The sequence below is a fragment of the Cervus canadensis genome, chromosome 2 (assembly GCF_019320065.1).
Source record: "Cervus canadensis isolate Bull #8, Minnesota chromosome 2, ASM1932006v1, whole genome shotgun sequence".
In the NCBI taxonomy this organism is placed as follows: domain Eukaryota; kingdom Metazoa; phylum Chordata; class Mammalia; order Artiodactyla; family Cervidae; genus Cervus; species Cervus canadensis.
The window spans coordinates 114,628,371-114,647,149 of record NC_057387.1 but is presented as its reverse complement, the minus strand read 5'-3'; the positions used below and the strand labels follow the sequence as shown (position 1 = coordinate 114,647,149).

Below are 18,779 nucleotides of genomic sequence, written 5' to 3'. Positions count from 1 at the left end.
GCATTCAAGAGTGCTGAGGTCGTCCACGGGGGTGGTGGGCAACCCCCACGGCCTGCCTTCTGACCTTTCCACACGACCAAGGCCACGTGCTGGGGGCGAAAACGCAGCATGGGCAGGGGTCCTGAGTGCTGGTCGTCAGGGAGGCTGCAGGCCAACGCGGGAGGCCCCTGACGGGGAACCCTCTGGCCCACGTTAGGACGGGGCCTCATGGTCCCTCGAGGCAGAAGGGTCTGGTCAGGGGAGACAAAGCTGGCTGTGGCGGGGAGGGTGGTGTATGCATGTGGGGTGCTGGGCCGGGGTGTGGGATCTGGAGAAGAATTGGCCAGGGCCCCAGGGAAGCCCTGCTGAACTCTGACCTCCAGAGTCCTGAGAGGCGCCTCAGCCAGAGTGTGGAGGCTCTAGAAGCCAAGCGGGCTGTTTCTAGAAGCCAGGCCTCGGGCTCCGGCTGCGGCACTTCCTGTCTGGCTCTGGCCCCCTCGAGCCCACAGCAGCGGGCAGACGGGCGGAAGCAGGGAGTGGAAGGGCTCAGCATAGCTCCAGCACTCCCACCAGGACCTCCCAGGCGTGGCAAGTGGCCTTGCTCAGTCCTTGGGGGTGACCAGAGGCACCAAAGGGACGCTGCTCAGGGAGCCGGCCAAGTGCCCAGCACCGCGGCCACGCCACGCCCGTGAGGAAGCGGCAGCCCGACCTCCCTGCGCGTCGCTTTAAACACAAACCACACGAGATGGGAGGCGCTCAGTTGCTGCCCTCGTGTCTGACTCTGCAACCCATGGCGTGCAGCCCGCCAGGCTCCTCCGTCCACGGGATTCTCCAGGGATCAGACCTGCCTTTCCTGCATTGCAGGCGGATCCTTTACCGCTGAGCCACTGGGTGGTTTTTCCAGTAGTCATGTACAGATGTGAGGGTGGGACCATCAAGAAGGCCGAGAGCTGAAGAACTGATGCTTTCAAATTGTGGTGTTGGAGAAGACTCGAGATCCAACCAGTCCATCCTAAAGGAGATCAGTCCTGGGTGTTCACTGGAAGGATTGATGCTGAAGCTGAATCTCCAATACTTTGGCCACTAATGCAAAGAGCTAACACTGGAACAAAGACCCTGATGCTGGGAAAGATTGAAGGCAGGAGGAGAAGAGGGGCACAGAGAATGAGATGGTTGGATGGCATCACTGACTCGATGGATGTGAATCGGAAGAAACTAGGAGATGGTGAAAGGCAGGGAAGCCTGGCGTGCTGCAGTCACGGTCGGACACAACTGAGCGACTGGACAGCAGAACACAAAGTGAGGAGCAGCACACGTTGCAGAGCGGTCCGTGCAGGGGGCGCCATGTGCCCGGGCCTGGGAGCCACGAGCTTGTCATGCGTGTCCACCAGGTCCTTCGCGAGGGTTCTTTCAAACAGAAAATACCACCCTTGTTCTTCTCACCATGACAGCTCCAGGAAAATCAAGACACAAATTCTGTTTTCTATTGAAACTGTTATTATTTGCAGTAAAGAACCGCGAACTATATGACTAAGAGTGAACACTCTTCAGTAAGCCTTTCCCAACACACGAGACAGTCCCCTCTGGTCGGTGGTCCCCCCTGGTGCCCCTGCTGCCAGCAGGAGCAGAGAAGACCCCATGCGCCAGTAGCAGGGGAAACGGAGACCCCCAGCTCTGCCTGAGGGACGGAGCAGAGGGGAGGAGACAAAAAGGGAGATGAAATAAGTTAGGTCGACAACACCCAGGGGGCAGGGTGCCCGATGCCCCCTGGGTGGGGGATGGGTGGGGCTCCTGGGAGGGGGGCCGCCCCCACCCGAGCTCCCAGCCAGCCTGCGCTTCCTGGTGGGACACAGGCCGTCGGTGGGGCCTGAACGCAGGCTGAGAGGTGGCAGGTGGCCCCGGGTCAGCGTGAGCAGGTCTAGGTGTGCTCCTGCCATGAGGAGCGGCACGCCCACCTCACGCCACGTGGAAGGCTTGACCCTCGGGCCCCAAACCATCTGAAGCCATGCTGGCCAAGAGGGAGGCCCTGAGGAGGGGTGAGGCAGGGGGCTGCTCCAGGGGCGTCGAGCTGCCCAAGTCCCCTACCCTGGGGGAAGCGGGCGAGACAAGCAAGCAGCAGTGCGCGGCCCGCAGCCGCCCCGGGGCTCCGGGCAGGCGGCACTGCCGTCTGGCACCACGCACAGCAACATCTTTGGACCTGACTGCCCGCCCCCACCCACGCCTCTCCTCCCAATGCGGGACGCCCCGCCGAGGTCCTTGGCCCCTTCTCCCACGGCGCCCTGCAGACTGCGTCTTCGGAGCCTGTCTTGGGACACGCCCAGCAGCAGCCATGTCCATCACGGAGCTTCAGACAGGGCTTTAATTTCAAGGTGAGCGGCAAGGCCAGGAGGGCGCAGGGCGCCGGGCAGGGCTGGCAGTGCGGCAGGAGTGCGCACCCAGGGCCTCAGTCAGGTGGAGGCGGCTGGGCTGGGGCGCTGGGCGGCGGGCAGCGGGTGGACGAGACGCGGCGGCCAAGCGCCCCTGGAGGGCCAGTGAGACCGTCCCCACCTGCAGGACTCTCAGAGGGACAGGATCTCAAAGTCTTCATCTTCTGAGTCAAAGAATCTTTCCAGTCGCTCCGCATCAGAAGAATCTAGAAAAAACGAGACAAAACCTCGGCAGACGCAGGCGTGGGTCACTTAGTCTGGGGGGTGGGGTCGAGGGTCAAGTGCCCAAGGGCACACAGGCTTCACCCCGCATCCCACCCGCGTGCCCTGCAAGGAGCATGTCCTGCCGAGTGCCCGACTGTCAGGGCGGCCTGGATGCAGACGGGGGTGGGGTACCTGGGACTACCCAGCTGGGGCACCCTGCTCCTGGAGGTGTCCGAACAGGCAGCAGAGCCCAGCCCTGAGACTCAGGGACAAGGGACCCCACAGAAGGGTGCTCAGCAGCACCACCCAGGCCTAGTGGGCATCTGTACCCAGTGGCGCGGGCACCCTGGCCCCACCGCAGGTACCCTCTCCACGAGCTCCACTCACACTGGGAAGGTGCCCCTAGAACCACGGGGCCACGGGTACCAAGCCCCGGCGGCTGCTTTGCTGCAGAAGGCCTAACATGTCCCAGCTCCCAGGAGCCTGGGGCGGCATGAAGCAGGCTCCCGTGGTGTGCCCCCCGGGGCCCCTCACAAAGCCCCAGGGAGCTGCACACGGGGCTCAGGCCAACGTGAAAGGCCACAGGTCAGCAGAACAGGCCCTGGGGAGGCCAGGGCATCACGCAGACTGCACCCCGGCCTGAGACCGTGGGCGTCTGGACTCACCTAAGGACAAGTTGAGGACGTCAGGACAGGCCAGGTGGGAAGGCTGCTGCTCCACCAGCTCAAACATGGGCAGGGCGCCTCCCAGCAGGGACAGCTGTCAGCAGACTGCGCGTCAGGCCACGGCAGAGGCAGGACACACCGGGCCGGGCAGCCTTCCCGGGCGACCCCAGGACTACTGGGAATCCCAGGGGGTCTGCGACCACAGCAAGGATGGCCGGGCGTTCCCAGGCAGGCGAAGCAAGCGCAGCCCAGTGCAGGGCAGGCCCGCTGAGCATGGGGCTTGGACCCCACCCCCGGCCAGCCTCCACCCCCCCATCCCACGAGACGGGAGCCACCACCAACCTTTCTCACTTGCTGACACCAGTCGTTAAAGTCATCCTCGGTCTTACAAAAGAACCCCTGCAACCAACACTCGCCGTAAGTGGGGTTGCCCGGCCCTCACATGCACCCTGGACACACCGGGCCGCCTCGCTGTCTGGCCGCAGTGCCCAGGCCGACCTCCGCCCAGACGGACCGCGAAGGGCCTGGTCACAACGATGCCCGGGCACAGCAGGAGCCGGCTCCTGCCACGCCCTTGGCCTGGCCCTCCTGAAGGGATGCGGGGAACCCCCCCCCCCTCGGAGTCCCTGCTCGGAGCGCCAGGGTCGTGAGGGGACTGGGAGCGCTCAGCCCGCCGAGAGAGAGATGGGAGCAGGAGCCGAGGAGAGGCGCCCGGGCACCACGCGGGCCGGGGTGAGGACAGGAAAGACGGAGGCCTGTGTCCCACGAGCCGCCCCGGCCCCGAGGGTTGGCCACCCGCCGGCATCCCTGCCGCCAGCCTCAGACCCCGCCTCATTCTGAGGAGCTCACAGGCGGGCTCCTGCAAGACCACCACTGACGCCCTCCCGGGGGCCACGGGACTCTGGGAGTAACCCAGACCCACAGGCAGTGCGTTTGGGGTCGCCCCTTCTCAGGACCAAATGCCTCATGTCCACGGCTCCGGTGACCCGTAGGTTCTTCTGATTTCCAGCGGTCCCTGGCCTCCCATAAATGTACTCTGAGCCGAACCAACCCTTCCCGTCTTGCTGTCAGAAGAGCATGAGCGGGGAGGTGCATTCTTAAAGGACACCCGGCAGACACAGCAGCTCAGAAAGGAGAGCACAGAGCACGAAGCTCGCAGGGCGGGAGCCCGGGGGAGGGGGCCGCGGCAGGGGGCGGGGCCGGGGCCGCTCCTTGCGCTTCTGGATCACGGTAAGCGCACGACTCTGAAATTATGGGAGCGGGGGCCCTCCCTCCGAGAGCAGCAGCAGGACAGCGGTGACTCCGGGACGCCGGGGACGCACCACGGCGATGGACGGGTCGAGCTCCGCGATGCTCATCCTGCCGGGCGGGTGCTGGCAATGGAAGCTCTCATCCGGGACCGGGCAGCGGTCAGCGGTCGCGACGGCCGGCTGCGTGGTGTGGGGGTCCAAGTAGATGAGCTCATCCCCTGGATGGGGGGTGGGCGGGTCAGTGAGGGCAGGGCGGCCCCATCTCAGCCCCCAAAGCCACGTCGGACTGGCGGAGGAGGCTTCGTGTCCGGGGTTGGGGGACACCCTGAAGACCACCCGCTTCCTTCAACCCCACTCACCAATGTAGCCGATGAAGTAGTGGGCACTGTTGGGCTTCCCCCCGATCACGCCCAGGGACTGGGGCATCCGGAAGCAGTGCTACGGGGAGGCGGGGGTGTGAGCAGGGGCTCCTCCCCGCCCCTGCCGGCTGCCAGCACACCCTCACAGAGCAGGGCTCCCGACCCTGAGGCGGCAGGTCCTTTGGGGGAGCCCCAGGCGGGGAGAAGGGGATGGCGGGGCACCTCGCAGGTGCACACGGGGTCGGCCCAGCCACGGGCTGGGCGGGCAGCTGTGGGGAGGAGCCGGCACGACCCGGGGGCAGAGGGGAGGGGCCGGCACAGACCCACCTTGAGCGTGCCCGCGTAGGCCGCGTTGACGTCCGCCAGCCCCAGGCGCAGCGGGATGAGCAGCACCAAGGGCCTCCAGGGCACCGCGCGCCCGCCGTCCTCGGCCCCCGCCGGGAAGCCGTTGCAGTGCCGCTCGGAGTCTGCGGGGAAGGCCTCGGCCCCGGCACAGGGAAGGCCGCTCCTGCACAACCTCCCTGCAAGAGGCAGACGCGTTCTCAGGGGCTGAACAGGAGGAGCCGCGAGTCCGCCACCGCAGACACAGCTGTGAACAGTCCAGCGCGTCAAGCACAACTCAGACTTGGGAACTGAGCCTAAGACAAACCTGCCACGACAGGGAAGACACAGCGCAGCTTTTCTGCGTGTATCCAACTTCAAGCTTTCATTGTCAACTACAGCACAAAGCTTTTGAACTGTGGTGTTGGAGAAGACCCTTGAGAGTCCCTTGGACTGCAAGGGGATCCAACCAGTCCATCCTAAAGGAGATCAGTCCTGGGTGTTCATTGGAAGGACTGATGCTGAAGCTGAACCTCCAATACTTTGGCCACCTCATGTGAAGAGCTGACTCGTTGGAAAAGACCCTGATGCTGGGAGGGATTGGGGGCATGAGGAGAAGGGGATGACAGAGGATGAGATGGCTGGATGGCATCACCGACTCGATGTGCATGAGTCTGAGTAAACTCCAGGATTTGGTGATGGACAGGGAGGCCTGGCGTGCTGCGATTCATGGGGAAGCAAAGAGTGGGACAGACTGAGCGACTGAACTGAACTGACAGCATACACACAGTGAGGCAAGAGGGCACTTGTGTGCCCCTGGGAAGCAATGGTAAAACAAGCCCCGTGGAGCCCCCAGCCGGGTGGACACAGCACTGACCACCGGCCCGAAGCCCCCTCAGCATGGACAGCATCAAGTGGGAACGGTTCTGCTCTCTTTTTCTTCTGTCTAAACACACCCTCCAGTCCCTCAGGGAGCAGGTTTACTCCCGAGTTCAGTGTAGGAGACCCTCCAGCAGCCACAAGCACCCCAGGCCCCCAGCCGTGGTTCCTGGACACCCTTCCCAACCAACGGGACAAGAGAGAGAATGCCAGGAAAGAGGGGTTACAACAACACACACGCCTGAACACTGGCAAGGAGCCAGCCGAGTCTGGGACAGTGAGTCACGACCCTAAGGGGAAACACCTTGAATTTAAAAAAAAAAAAAGATCCATGAATCTACTTACTCAAAGAGCGCCGACAGACACCCAAGGTAGGTATGTGCGCAGTGGAGGGTCAGGGCTCACTCTGTGACTCCTCAGAGCCCATCAAACACCCTGAGTCCATCGCTAATCGGAAGGGGCCAGGGGTGTGTCCTGAGTGGGTGCCCCCAAACCCTCGGACTTTCCCGAGTGAGGAGCACCGTGGAGCCGTCCCCATTTGTCACTGGGGGCTCTGGAGAGCCCTGAGGGAGGGGCTGGATGCAGGCACCCCTCCACGCCGCTCCAGGGAGGGGAGCGCTGGAGTTCAGTCGCCAGCGGATGGTGACCCGGTCCCTCGGGCCTGTCAGTGCCACCCCCACAAACGCTGAAAGGACTTCGAGCGTCTCTCCCATCGGCCACCTCTGAGTCCTGTCCCTGGGTACCCCGTGCTCTCGTGAGTGAAGTGCTCCTCAGTCTCCCAGCCGCTCCAGCAAGGTCACAGAGCCAAGGGCAGGGTCATGGAGCCTCCAACCAGTCTGTCGGAAGCATGGGCGACCACCTGGACTTGCCCTGGGGTCTTCAGTTGGGGGGGTGGGGGTGGGTGTCAGGTGGTCCTGCGGGTGTGATGCCCCCTGCAGGCTTGCAGACGGGCTCAGAACTGAGCTGAACTGCAGCACGCCCAGCGGGTGCCACAGAACTGCTGGGCCAGGGAAACCCATGCACAGGGGTCAGCGTCCAGCTCTCCCCTAATTTCCAGACACAGATTTCGGGGCTTCTCCTCACCCCGGATGCAGTTGCTGGTGATGTGCACATTGTTGCAAAGAACCAGCTCTAGAAGGTAGTGGTTCTACATATCTCCTTTTAAATCATTAATCTCTACATTTCTCTTTGTTGATGCCATTCTTCTGAAGTTCCTTCCATCACTTTTATTGGTCCTTTCCTAGGCTCTTGAGCAATACTTCATTCCCTGTCACTTTTACTACGTCATCACCAGTATTAAAGGTATATGCTTTTCCCTGAGTTTAGTACATGTCAGCTTCTGACATGTAATCTTTAAGCTTGACTTTTTGACCCAAAAGCTGAGACAGAAAGCTTGACATTTCTAGGTAATTAAGATCCTGTCCTTTTCCCCTACCTGCTCCGCATCAGTTTATAGAACTGCTCTGTGGACATATCCGACCTGCTGCACTGTCTCTCAACTTTACCTGAGTTCTGCTCTGCTGCCTGAGATTCTTCTGTGACAAGGACACCTTCCTGCTGGCCCGGGGTCTGCCCACGCCTGGCCTGAGACAGGAGCGGCTTGCGCCCCCCAGGCGGCCCGCCCCATGCTGCACCCTGTGAGTGGGGGGGGGGGGGGGGGGGGGTGGTCTCGGTGACACCAGGCCCCCACCTGTGGGTTCCAGCCCGGTTCACACTGTCAGCGTGTCTGAACTCTCTGCTTTTCTGTCAGTGACGACAATTAGGCCACGTCTTTGCCTCCAGACCTCGTGAATCCGGGTCCTCCTCCAAACTCTAAACCTCTGGCAGCGTCTGGGAGCCAGGAAGACGCGGTGGCATTCCTCGTGGGGCATCAGAGAGCACACAGGCCCAGCGCACAGGCACTGATGATTCCACCCGAGACCAGAAGCAGGGCCCCCAGCGCCCTCCCACCCTGCCTGGCTGGCGCCGTCGGGCCCTCAGCCCGGAGCCCGCTCACTTACTGATGTCCGCCATCACCACCGTGTTGTCCATCGCCACATGCACAGCCAGGGCGCTCCAGGTGTCAAAGACAGCCAGTTTCCTACGGGAAGCGGGGACAGCCCGATGAGCCTGCCGGCTCCAGACGCATGGCTGCTGCCCGCCACCGCTGCCCAGGGGAGGTCCTGCGAGGAGCCCTTCAGGGATCTCCTCCCAATCAGGCCAGCACACGGGCAAGAGTCAGAAGCCAAGGCCAGGTCTCACCCAGCCTGAGGCAGCCCGGCCACCCCTAGTCACCCCAACCCTCGCCCCCCGACACGCTGAGCTGACAGCACAGAGGGAGGCACTGTGCTGGGTGGGCGCCTGTGGCCGAGAAATTACTGTCTGAGAGGAAGGGGCTCTATTTGAACTGAGGGCTCTGCAGGGGTTCCCAGGGCCCAGGGGGCACACTGGGATGAAGGAATCCATCCTCACTAAATCCTCACAGATTCTGAGTCCTGAGACCACTCGGCACAGTGACCTCTAAGGAGCCTCCTAAGGGTCCTGCAAAGGACCCCGAGAGAGTAAAAGGCCCCTCATTCCCTTCAACAGCAGAGACCCGGGTGAGTCTGAGCGCCCCAGGCACATACTTGAGGACTTGGGCGACGGTGTTGGGCCCATACCACTGGCCGATGGACTTGCCCTCGCCGACTCCCATTTGTGCTGCAAGAGACAGAGCTGGTTGGCGAGCCTCACCCCCGGCGTCCCCAACTCCGCCCAGCCCCAGGACGAGACCCCGCCTGGCGTGGCCCCGGACACTGGCTGGGAGGCCTGCCTCACAGGAGCTCCTGACTGGCGCCAGAACGCGGCCACCGCCGCCCGCAGGAACCCGTTCTCTTCAAGTTGCACCCCCGCAGGCCCCACCCTAGCCCCACTGGGGGAGCGGGCTGAGGCGGGGCGGCATGCAGATGGGTGAGCACAGAGCTCCGCCCGCGCCCCCCCCAGGGTGGAAACAGGACACGACGAGCTGGCTGACAGCGGGGCATCTACACAGGCAGTGCCCCCACGGTGGGGCGCCAAGGGGCAGCCTGCGAGGCCTGCAAGCTGCTGTTCACCAACGCCAGGCTGACAGCACGTCAGCGCGGGCAGATCCCCGCCTCTCACCACAGGGGCGCCCTCGAGGCCCACACCCGACGAGCCGCAACCCCCCACCTATCTGGTGGATGGAGTAGCAGCTGTCCTTCCTGTCCAGGAATGCCTGCAGGACGCTGGAGTAGCTGTCTGGCTGCCTCTTCCGCTGCGTCCACCTCCAGTCTACGGGAGACAAACACGCAAGTTCAGTTTCACCAAATGCAAGCGAAAAGCCATCATCGCTATAAAGCGCTCAAAACATACGTGGCGCCCAAACTTCCTGAGAAACTCCCCAAGTGGAAGAACCAAGTTCCTCAGGACTTCAAATATACACATGCCGACACATCAAAGCAGATCCACACAGAAGTAAAAAATGGTTTGGTGGTTTAAAAATCACTTCTGAAACACAAACGCTTATGAGCGTCTTCAGAGCCACTTTTTTAATCAATGAAAACCTCGAGGCTGTTACAAAGAAATCCCGAAACCCCAAGAGTGTGACTGTGATGTCCTCCCCCCACCGTCCTTGCCCCCCGAGAACGCAACTGACCCCGCGGAGACTCACCGCGGCCCAGGTGCCGACACACCAAGGCTTGGGCGAAGATCATCTGTCCGCACCTCAGCATGCAGCCCCAGCCCGTGTCCGAGGTGGGGCCAGTGCCCCCTGCCGTGGAGGGCGAGAGAGGCGCGTGCCGTCAGACCCAGGTCCAGCCCTGCGCGGCTCACTCTGCGCTGATGACCCGCTCACGCCGAGGGAAATGACTTCACGATCCCCTCGTCAGGGCCAATGTGTGAACAAGTCACAGAGAAACAGAACGTCTGACACACGTGAAGAGACCTCAGCCCCACGAGTGAAGCAGAGAGTGGGCGCCGGTGTCCCAGGTGTGCAACAGGCCCGAGGCAGAGGCGGCGGGGCTCGCAGGTGCACTGCGGGCGCAGAGCGGCAGAGCGCCTGCAGGCGCGGCCTCGGCAGCACACGGGTCGCCCCGCCCTGCACAGCAGTCTTGCTGGACAGACAGCAGCACAGACCAAGGAGGGGAGAGCCGCTGAGCTCCGCCCTGACAGCCGCAGGCTGCCACCAGCCGCCCTGCCCGGGGGTTCAGAGAGCAGACCTACGGACAGCGTCGCCCGCCCAGCGGCTTCAGCCCCATCTGGGGCCCAGCAGGAGCGAGAGAGCGCCTGAGGTATCTGACAAGCCCGCCACGGGATGCGGCCCTGGGGCAGGCAGGTGCCCCCCGCTCCCGAGCTCCGCAGACAGACAGCAGCCCCCTGAGGAGGGTCTGAAGGAGACCGACCGCCTCCTGGTCCCAGCCTCGGGCCCCGGCTCTCCAACAGGGGGCGGCCAGGCCCACCGCCAGGGCCACAGTGAGGAGCCCTGGCTAGAGAGAAGCTTGCTCTTCAGGGCCCAGAACCAAGAGCAGGACCCACAGGGACAGCTCAGGGGTGCGAGCAGGGCTTCCCAGCTCCAACCCGGGCCCAGCGTGTAGGCACAGGGCCTCCGGGAGCAGAGGCGGCCTCAGCACTGAGAGGGGCCATGCACTTCCTGCTGCGTTCCGCTCTCCACTGTCAACGCCGGGTGTGGCTCATTGCCCCGGCCCCAGTGAGCAAGTGTGGCTCACTGTCAGAAGCATCACCGGCGCAACAGGACCAGGGGCACTGGGCTGCGATTGCGCTCTGCAACCAGCAGGCGCAGACCTCGCCGCGTCTGTAGCTAGGGCTGCCTGAGGGTGGCTCCAGGGACAAGCCCCCGACATGCTGAGATCCGCTTGAACCACAGGCTGTAGCAGGCAGTACTTACCAATGGCCGGGAAGTTCTTTCTGTACGTAAACCAGAGTCTCGACGTCACATCGGCCAAGATTGCGTCCTTTTCTAGAGGGTGAGAGGAGGAGCACGCACACACAGCGGTAAGCGTCCAGGGCCTGTGTCTCGGGAAGTCACAGACAACTCACCAGCACGCCACTCTCTGCAGGAGAGCAGGGCAGCTCGGCGGGGCTGTACCTGTGAGGACGCTGTACTTCTTCCCCAGGATCCAGACGGGCTCCGAGGTCTCAGGGAAATCCTCAAACTCAGCGAATCGGAGCGTGTCGTAGGTCAGAGTAGCTATGGAAACCAAAGACACACTCTGATGGCCGTTTCCTGATTTTATAAACGAGATCAGAGATCACGCACAGCGTCTCTGCACAGAGAGTGCACCGTGGAGTTCGGGGCGGGGCGGGGCCTCTGCGCCGGGCGGCGGCCCCGCCCCCGCCTCCTCAGCCTCTAGGGTTCCAGGCAGCAGAGCCAGCGCCCAGCGGACTGCGGGGAGAGGGAAGCAGGCCCAGGCCCACGCAGCAGAGGGGCCGCCTGTAGTGCCCGAGATGCGGGTTTGATCCCTGGGCCAGGACGATCCCCTGGAGAAGGGAATGGCTACCCACTCCAGTGTTCCTGCCTGGAGAATCCACGGACAGAGGCGCCTGGCGGCTACAGTCCTCAAAGTCACGAAGAGTGGGACATGACTGAGTGACTAACACTTTAAGCCCCTAACTGTTTCAGACTGGAATCGAAACAACAAACACAGATGGGCCCAGACCTCCATCTCTGCACGCGAGGCCGGTCTGGACGGCATGCAAGGCAGAGCAGCAGTCCGGCAGGGCACGGCGGGCCAGGGCGCCACTCCGGAAACCAGCGCGAAGCCCGGGGCCTGGGCGCCAAGTGGCCTGGAGCCTGGGGTGCACCCCCACTTCCTGCGGAGCTGCACATACGCCATGTCCACCTGTGGGCCGCCCACTGCGTGGCTTCAGAGATGCCCAGAGCCCGGCAGACACCCTCCCTCTGCCCTGGGTTCCCGATGCGGCAGCTCAGCCGCGCCCATGGGGCGCCCCAGGCACCCCGCTCCCGGCTGCCGCCTCACCAGCTCCAACAGCGCCCCCATCCCCTCCACCCGCCAACTCCACTCAGCTCTCCGGAAAATCAAAGACATGAGATGAGTTTCTCCCACACCTGGCTTTATTTTTCAGTAACAGCCCTACTTTTTGGTAAACAAAAACAATTTACTAAAACAAAACATAAAAATCCAAAGGCCACAAAACATAAAGCATCAGCTGCAGCCTGGTGCCTCCTTGCAGAAGCCTTCTGTGCCGACTCACAGATGGGCCAGGCCCTGCCTGCGTTTCTTTGTCCAGAGTCCTGGCGCCTCACAGCGTCCAGCCCGCACCCCCAGCCCCGGGAAAGCTGGGCAGAGGGGCATGGGTCCCTGTGGGGCCCTCACAGCTGGGGGCGCCTCTGGGTGGGGAAAGCTCCTCACCCGTCACTAGAACATGTGACAGGATGCCCTGCAGCACAGCTGGGACGCAGCCCTGAACCTTCCCGAGGGGGGCTCACGAGAGGTCCGCAGACAAAGGGCTCCAAGGTCAGCGTGCATCACCAACGTCAAGGACAAAGGCACGCGGCCTGCCTGCCCCAAATGGCTCCACTGCTGCTCAGCCAACCTGCAGTCCCAGGGCGCAGAAAGCGCTCGAGACACCACACACTGGAGCCAGCTCTGTCTCCTGCCCATCGCCCGAAACCCCACGGGCTCAGGGGGGCCCTGTGCTTCCGGGGCGAGGCCACCTGCTCTGAGGGCCTGCCTCGTCCGTGCGTCCCCCACGTCTGCCAGGCTGGCTTGCAATCAGGGATTAATAAGTCAACCTCCAAATTTCTCTCCAGCCCTTTCCACATAGGGTTCTCTGTTTGTGCATGTGATTATAAAAACCGAGCAGGAATGAGCTACAGTTCTGTCTTCTCAAAGAGAGAACACATCTGTGTCTCTGCCCGTGGGAGCCATCTCCACATCTTCAGAGGGCACGGCCTTCTCAGACCTCGAGGTTTACACAGCTGTGGACTCAGGCCCGCCAGGATGACTCCAAGGGTGCAGCGCCAACAGAACCTGTCTGATCTCAGTGACACTCACCCTGCAGGACTGCAGCCCAGAACCCAAGGTGGACCTGCCTACTGAGCCCTGAAGCGCTCCGGGGACAAAGGGACACACACACACATCAGAGGGCCCTGGGACGCTCTGGAGACATCCAGCCTCCAGTGAGATGAGCAAGAAAAGGAGACACGGCTGCTCTGAACGCCAGTGACAGCAGCCGCCCGCAGTGGGAGGGTTCTCACCCAAGAAGGCACACTCGAGGAAGCAGGCATGGCTCTCAGGGTAAAGCGCCGACTTTACAGGCAACACAGCCAACTTCAGAGGGAAGGGGAAACAGGTGTCCTCCCTGTTAACACATCACCGAGTCCCCCGCTGTGACTAACAACATTACAGGCTTGGCAGCCTCACAGTCTTCACCACCCAAGGCTCCTGAAGGGACCACGTGGGCAGGAAGCTGACAGGGGTCCGGCACGCCCACACCTCCCGCTCCTCCTGGAGGCGGGACCCTTCCAGGCACAGGTCATGGCTCCTCTCACATCAGCCGAGGACGCCCCGGGCCCGGCTCCCCTCTCTGTGCCCTGTGGAGCGCCCGGGGGTCTGCAGCCCACACCCTCCTCCTCTATGCCAGTTAACTCACTGGCAAAGCAGAAGCCAGAGAGAGAAAAGGATCAGCACGTGCAGCAAGACCCTGATCCTCCCTGGGGGGCGCGGGGAGGGCAGCACACCCATCTCCACAGTCCAAGCTGCAACCCCCCCCACCCAGGGACAATGTCCTCCAGAATCAGCCAGGTCACCCAAGTGACCTGACCAGCCCTGGCCCCGAGAACGGGCCTGCCCACCGGCGCCAGCACAGGTCCACGGACCTGTGGCTCTGTGCCAGAGCCAAGGGCTTCTCAGCCTGGGGAGGGGGACACGAGCCACCCCCCCCACCACCACCCCTGACCTGAGGCCCGGCCTCTGCAATGAAGGAAGGACAGACCCCTCCGAATTCCACTCACTTCTGCTCTTCGACCTTCTATTGAGATCTGATGCTGGAAACCCCAAGAACCCACCTGCTGGCTGACACACGGCTCACAATTCTGAGCCTCCGTTTCTTCACCCAGGAACTAGGGCGAGTGGCCAGCTCTGCCCACGGGATGAGAACGCAGGCTGGCGCCAGGGACGCGGGACCCCAGCCCGGGCCAGCACCCTCTGGCCCCCTCCCCGTGAGTTCAGGCCGTAAGGCGTGTCCGAGGAAACTCAATTCTCCCTCCGCCAAACCAAACGCCACTGTTGTTCGTTTTCAGTATTAATTTAGCCAAAATATGTTTTCATGCTTCCATGGGACAGAAAACACTTCAGAACACAAGGTCAGCAAAGACTTCAACAGAAACTCTGATACCTTCCCATTTTTAAAGGAACGTTCACAGTCACTAAGCCTCACACAGACCGAACCACAAGAGGAGTCCATCCTCAGAAGCTCCTGCACTGACTCGCCCTCAGACTGACCAGCTCCACCGGCTGAGGACCAGCAGTCTTCACACCCGACCCGGAGGAGGCCTCGTCTCACAACACAGACCAGCGAGGGGAACCTCGGGATCCTCGTCTATGGAGCTCACGCGCCTCCTGAGTTAAAAGGAGCCCGACTTCCCAAAGAATGCCCGTCTCCAGGTGCTCGGGTACTGACTCCGATTTGAAGTAAGAGGACACAGTAGAAGCAAGACACACACCATCCACTTTGAGAAAGAAGGCTTTTAGAAACACTTTTTTCCACCCAGTCATCTCTTCCTCCCCAAGGTGTCCCTGATCACACCAGGAAGAGAAAGCAGAGAGTCCACTAACAGAATGGCAATTCTATTTTTAAAATGTTTCCATTTAATGTTATTAACATGATTGAAAAATAGCAAACTGTGCTCAATAAACATAACCAGATGACTTAGTCTCAATTACATGATAACTCAACCAGGGAAAAGCACAAAAAATATGCACCATTAGAATTGTTTAGAGCTTAGTATAATGTACCACACTTCAAAGACATTTTCCCAAAACATGTATATTTCTGAGAGATTATATTCTGTAAATACGTGTTACACTTTGTAAATACGTGTTACGTATACTTTTAGAATAAAACCAAAAGAAGGGGTTCCCTTCTTTTCTTCCATACGAACATGCTTATGTTTAAAACAACAAGTTTGCAACTTGTTATTTTTTTTTTAAATCCCAAATAGTTTATATGAAAATACTGGCATTGGAAGGACTGATGCTGAAGCTCCAATATTTTGGCCACCTGATGCTAAGAGCTGACTCATTAGAAAAGACCCTGATGTTGGGAAAGATTGAAGGCAGGAGAGGGGATGACAGAGGATGAGATGGTCGGATGGCATCACTGACTTGATGGACATGAGTCTGAGCAAGCTCCGGGAGGTGCTGATGGACAGGGAAGCCTGGCTTGATGCAGTCCATGGGGTCACAGAGAGTGGGACACGAATGAGCGACTGAACAGCAGTTCTCAATGAAAACAGGAAGGAAGGGAAGGAGATCAGTGGAAGGGAAGGAAAGCTGGAACTTCAGGGGCACCAGGACACTGCCCAGGCCACTTTAGCGAACTCATCGGCCGGCCCCCAGTGAGCCTGACTGCCCTGCTCATCCCCTACATGTTACACCAACATGCGGATTTCCATTATACCCAAACCCTGCAGCCCGGGAACACCCACAGGACAGGACCATGTGCATCACCAGCAACTCAAGTTACACTTCTTCCATCACCAACCACCTGTCAGACACAGGCAAAGCCCAAAGATGAAGCACAAGACACCAACTCTGTCCTCAAGGAGCCGACAGCATGCCAAGCTCAGTGCCAACCACAGCGCATTCTGAGGACGGGCCTGGGGTCTGCCTGCCGCCTGCAGCCCGCAGCCTGGCAGCAGCCCTGGGCCTCCAGCCCTGCCTCCCCTCCCACTCAGGCCCGTAGAGACCTCACCCAAAGCGGCCCCACACACGTCTACCTCCAGCCCAGGCCTCCGCCCTCGGCTCCAGGCCTGCAGACCCGAGGCTCCCTGGACAATACACAGATGTCTAGCAGGTGCCTTAGTCTTACCCCGTCCAAGACCCTCCTCCTGACATCTCCCGGGCAAGCGGAGCTCCCCAGGTCTCCCCGCCTGCATTTCCCAGCTCAAGCCACAGACTGTGGCATTTCAAACGCCACTCAACGCACGGCTGGCCCTCACACTTCCCAGCGCCACAGCCCTCCTGCCCCGACCTGCAGAGGCACTGATTTCGACCCCTCTCCCCACGAGGACCGAGCCCTCCAGGTTGGCACCTGGCTCACCGCAGCGGCCTCCTGACGGGCCTTCTGCTCCTCTGCAGCAGAGCAGCCAGTGCGAGTCACGTTACTCCTCCTTGGAAAAGCCCCCAAAGCAGCCCCGTTCCACTCACATGCCTGCCCCACGAGCCAACAAGGCCCACGACCAGACCTTGTCGCTACCCTGCCTTCAGTTCGCTCACCCCCACCCACTGCACCGTGGCCACTGGTCACTCCCGGAGCAGACCACATGCCCTTCCCCCTGCGCTGCTTTTGAGTCCCGGTCAAAACTGGCTGCCTCTGTGGTAAGATCTTTCCAGGCCATCCTGGTGATTCCAACTCCCTCCTGCTTGGCCCACAGCACTCTCCCACAAGCCACACCGTGGGTGTCACGTCTAACATGTCAGTCAGGACATGCTTTTTATCTATTTCGTTCACTTCTCTAGTCCCAAGATCTAGAACAATGCCGGAAACAAACCCACACTCAGTAATAAACACAGCTATTGAACGGATGACTGTAAAAACCACGAGAACTGCATAACGTTTGGCCAGGAAGGCAAAACCTGTGAGAACTCCGGGAATCAGGGCAGGCTGGACATTAAATGATCCCAAAGGACGCACAGCATCAGGTCAGAAAGAAAACTGATCTACAACACCCTAGAGACACAGACGTCAGCAGAGGCCCTCACATGCAAACATCTCTGCTTTGAAGCAGGGATCAGGGTCCCATGAAGGTTCCATCATGCTCTTAACTTGAACATGACAGTTTCCATGTTCAAGGTAAGATGACCACCACAAAACCGTGCTTTCTACCCTGAGTCTCTCAAGGGATGGTCTTAGTAAATAAATAATTCTATTCCTTCCCCCACCCAGGGGCGTAGTCCTTTTTGTTTTAAACAGCTTCACAACACATCTGGTTAACATCACGTTTTGGGAATCATGGCTACCATCTCCTTCTCCTACCTAACACATTGAACTGCCAAGATGCCACAAATCACTGAAATATTGGCCATAAAGGTCTATGTCACAGCTTCCAAACTGAGAGTCCAGTAAATGTCTATTGCAGCTGCTGTCCAGGAAGAGAGAAATGAAGCAAAAACAAAGTCATCCAGGATGACAGAGGGAATTAAGCCAGAGGAGAGTCTGTACCGTTGCGAGGGTTCTTAACACAGATCACTTCCTACAGATTTTATAAAAGGAATAACCCTGCTGTGGGATGGAAAAAGAAAGCCTTTCGAGGCGTAAGAATGCTTTCAAGGATACTGGACAAAGATCCCCAATAGCGTGCCAGCAAAAATTAAAGAAGTGTCCCCTCCGCAGCAGAAACACAATGAAAACAGACGAAAACAGCACACACACACAGATACACACACATGTACGGATGCGCGCACACCCTCCCAACCCAGTCCCCGCACACTCTGCATTGCTGTTAAGCTCCCAAAAAGTTGAGACACGATGAGGCGGAGTCAGTCTGTCCTTTCAATCACGGGGAACGCTGGGATCATTTATTGGTTACTGGATTTGAAGAAGTAAAAATGCGTGCGTTGTGAGTACTGAAGTATGTCGTTCGCCTGCAGCCTACCTACGTACTTTGTGAGAGTTGAAGTTTCCCCTTCTTAACTCCGGGCGGGGGGGACAAAAGCTTCCCGCCGCCGCGTCAGAGACCGGCTCCCCCTGCCCCGCAGCACCTCCCGGCGCCCCCGCCCGCGCCCCGCGCCGCCCCTGCTCGTCCCGGCCGCCCTCGGGCCCCCGAGAGCGGCCGCCGGGGCGCCAGACACGCCGACCCTGACTGGGCTGTCAGACCCTAACCGGCCGCCCGCGGACGCCGCCCGCGCCCCGCGCCGCCTCAGGACCGCGCCCCGCCCCGTGCCCGCGCCCGTGCAGCGCCGGCGAGGCCCCAGCCCAGGCGCCGGCGCGCGGCTCGGATAGGGCCTCCCCGGCGGCCCCACTCACCGCCGGCCCTCACCTGCGTCCATCTTCGCTCCAGGACCGCCGACTGAGCGCGGCGTCGCTCCGACGGCTCCGCAGCGCGACGCGACGCGCCGCCGCCCGGGCCAATCCGGGTCGCGCGGCGCGGGCGCGGGCGGGGCCGGAAGTACGGGGTCGAAGATGCACGGCCGCGGCGCCACCGCCATCTTGGCGTACGGCGCGCCCGCCGTTGGGGCCCGGGCCCGGGCTCTCGGCCTCCTGGCGGCCTGCATCGCGCCCCCGGGGATTCCCGCGGCTACTCGCCGCGGCCGCGGAGGCCGGCGCTAGAGAGCCGCAGGGCGCCGGGGCGGGCGGTGGGCCGGCAGCGCGCACGCGCCCTTCGGGGCAGCCATCTTGCCGTACGGACGCGCCCCGGGCGCCATGTCGCCGGCGGGCGCTGCAGGCTCGGGGCGCTCCCGCCCACCCCTGGCCCCGCGCGTCTCGGGCGGCGCCCCTCCTGGCGCCGGGGCCCTC

The 18,779-nt window shown here is 61.2% G+C and overlaps 1 protein-coding gene across 1 annotated transcript; it reads right to left on the bottom strand.

Moving 5' to 3' along the window:
• Window positions 1–1,458: 1,458 nt before the first annotated feature.
• On the bottom strand, window positions 1,459–18,648 carry ATG4B (autophagy related 4B cysteine peptidase). Its single transcript, XM_043462237.1, has 13 exons — window positions 18,304–18,648; window positions 11,167–11,268; window positions 10,966–11,037; window positions 9,733–9,831; window positions 9,252–9,353; window positions 8,690–8,762; window positions 8,084–8,163; window positions 5,211–5,404; window positions 4,884–4,962; window positions 4,597–4,742; window positions 3,617–3,673; window positions 3,275–3,368; window positions 1,459–2,611 (listed from the first exon to the last, which is right to left on the bottom strand). Exons 1-13 carry the CDS (start codon window positions 18,536–18,538, stop codon window positions 2,538–2,540), a joined length of 1,407 nt encoding a protein of 468 aa, XP_043318172.1. The 5' UTR covers window positions 18,539–18,648; the 3' UTR covers window positions 1,459–2,537.
• Between the last annotated feature and the right edge of the window lie 131 nt (window positions 18,649–18,779).

Excerpts from the sequence above, each read along its gene's own strand:
- ATG4B (XM_043462237.1), bottom strand. The coding sequence starts at position 18,538 with ATGCAGGCCGCCAGGAGGCCGAGAGCCCGGGCCCGGGCCCCAACGGCG. Across the intron at positions 8,763-9,251 it reads CTACTCCATCCACCAGATAG|CACAAATGGGAGTCGGCGAG; the intron begins GTGGGGGGTTGC and ends TGTCTCTTGCAG. Across the intron at positions 2,612-3,274 it reads CGTCCTCAACTTGTCCTTAG|ATTCTTCTGATGCGGAGCGA; the intron begins GTGAGTCCAGAC and ends CGTTTTTTCTAG.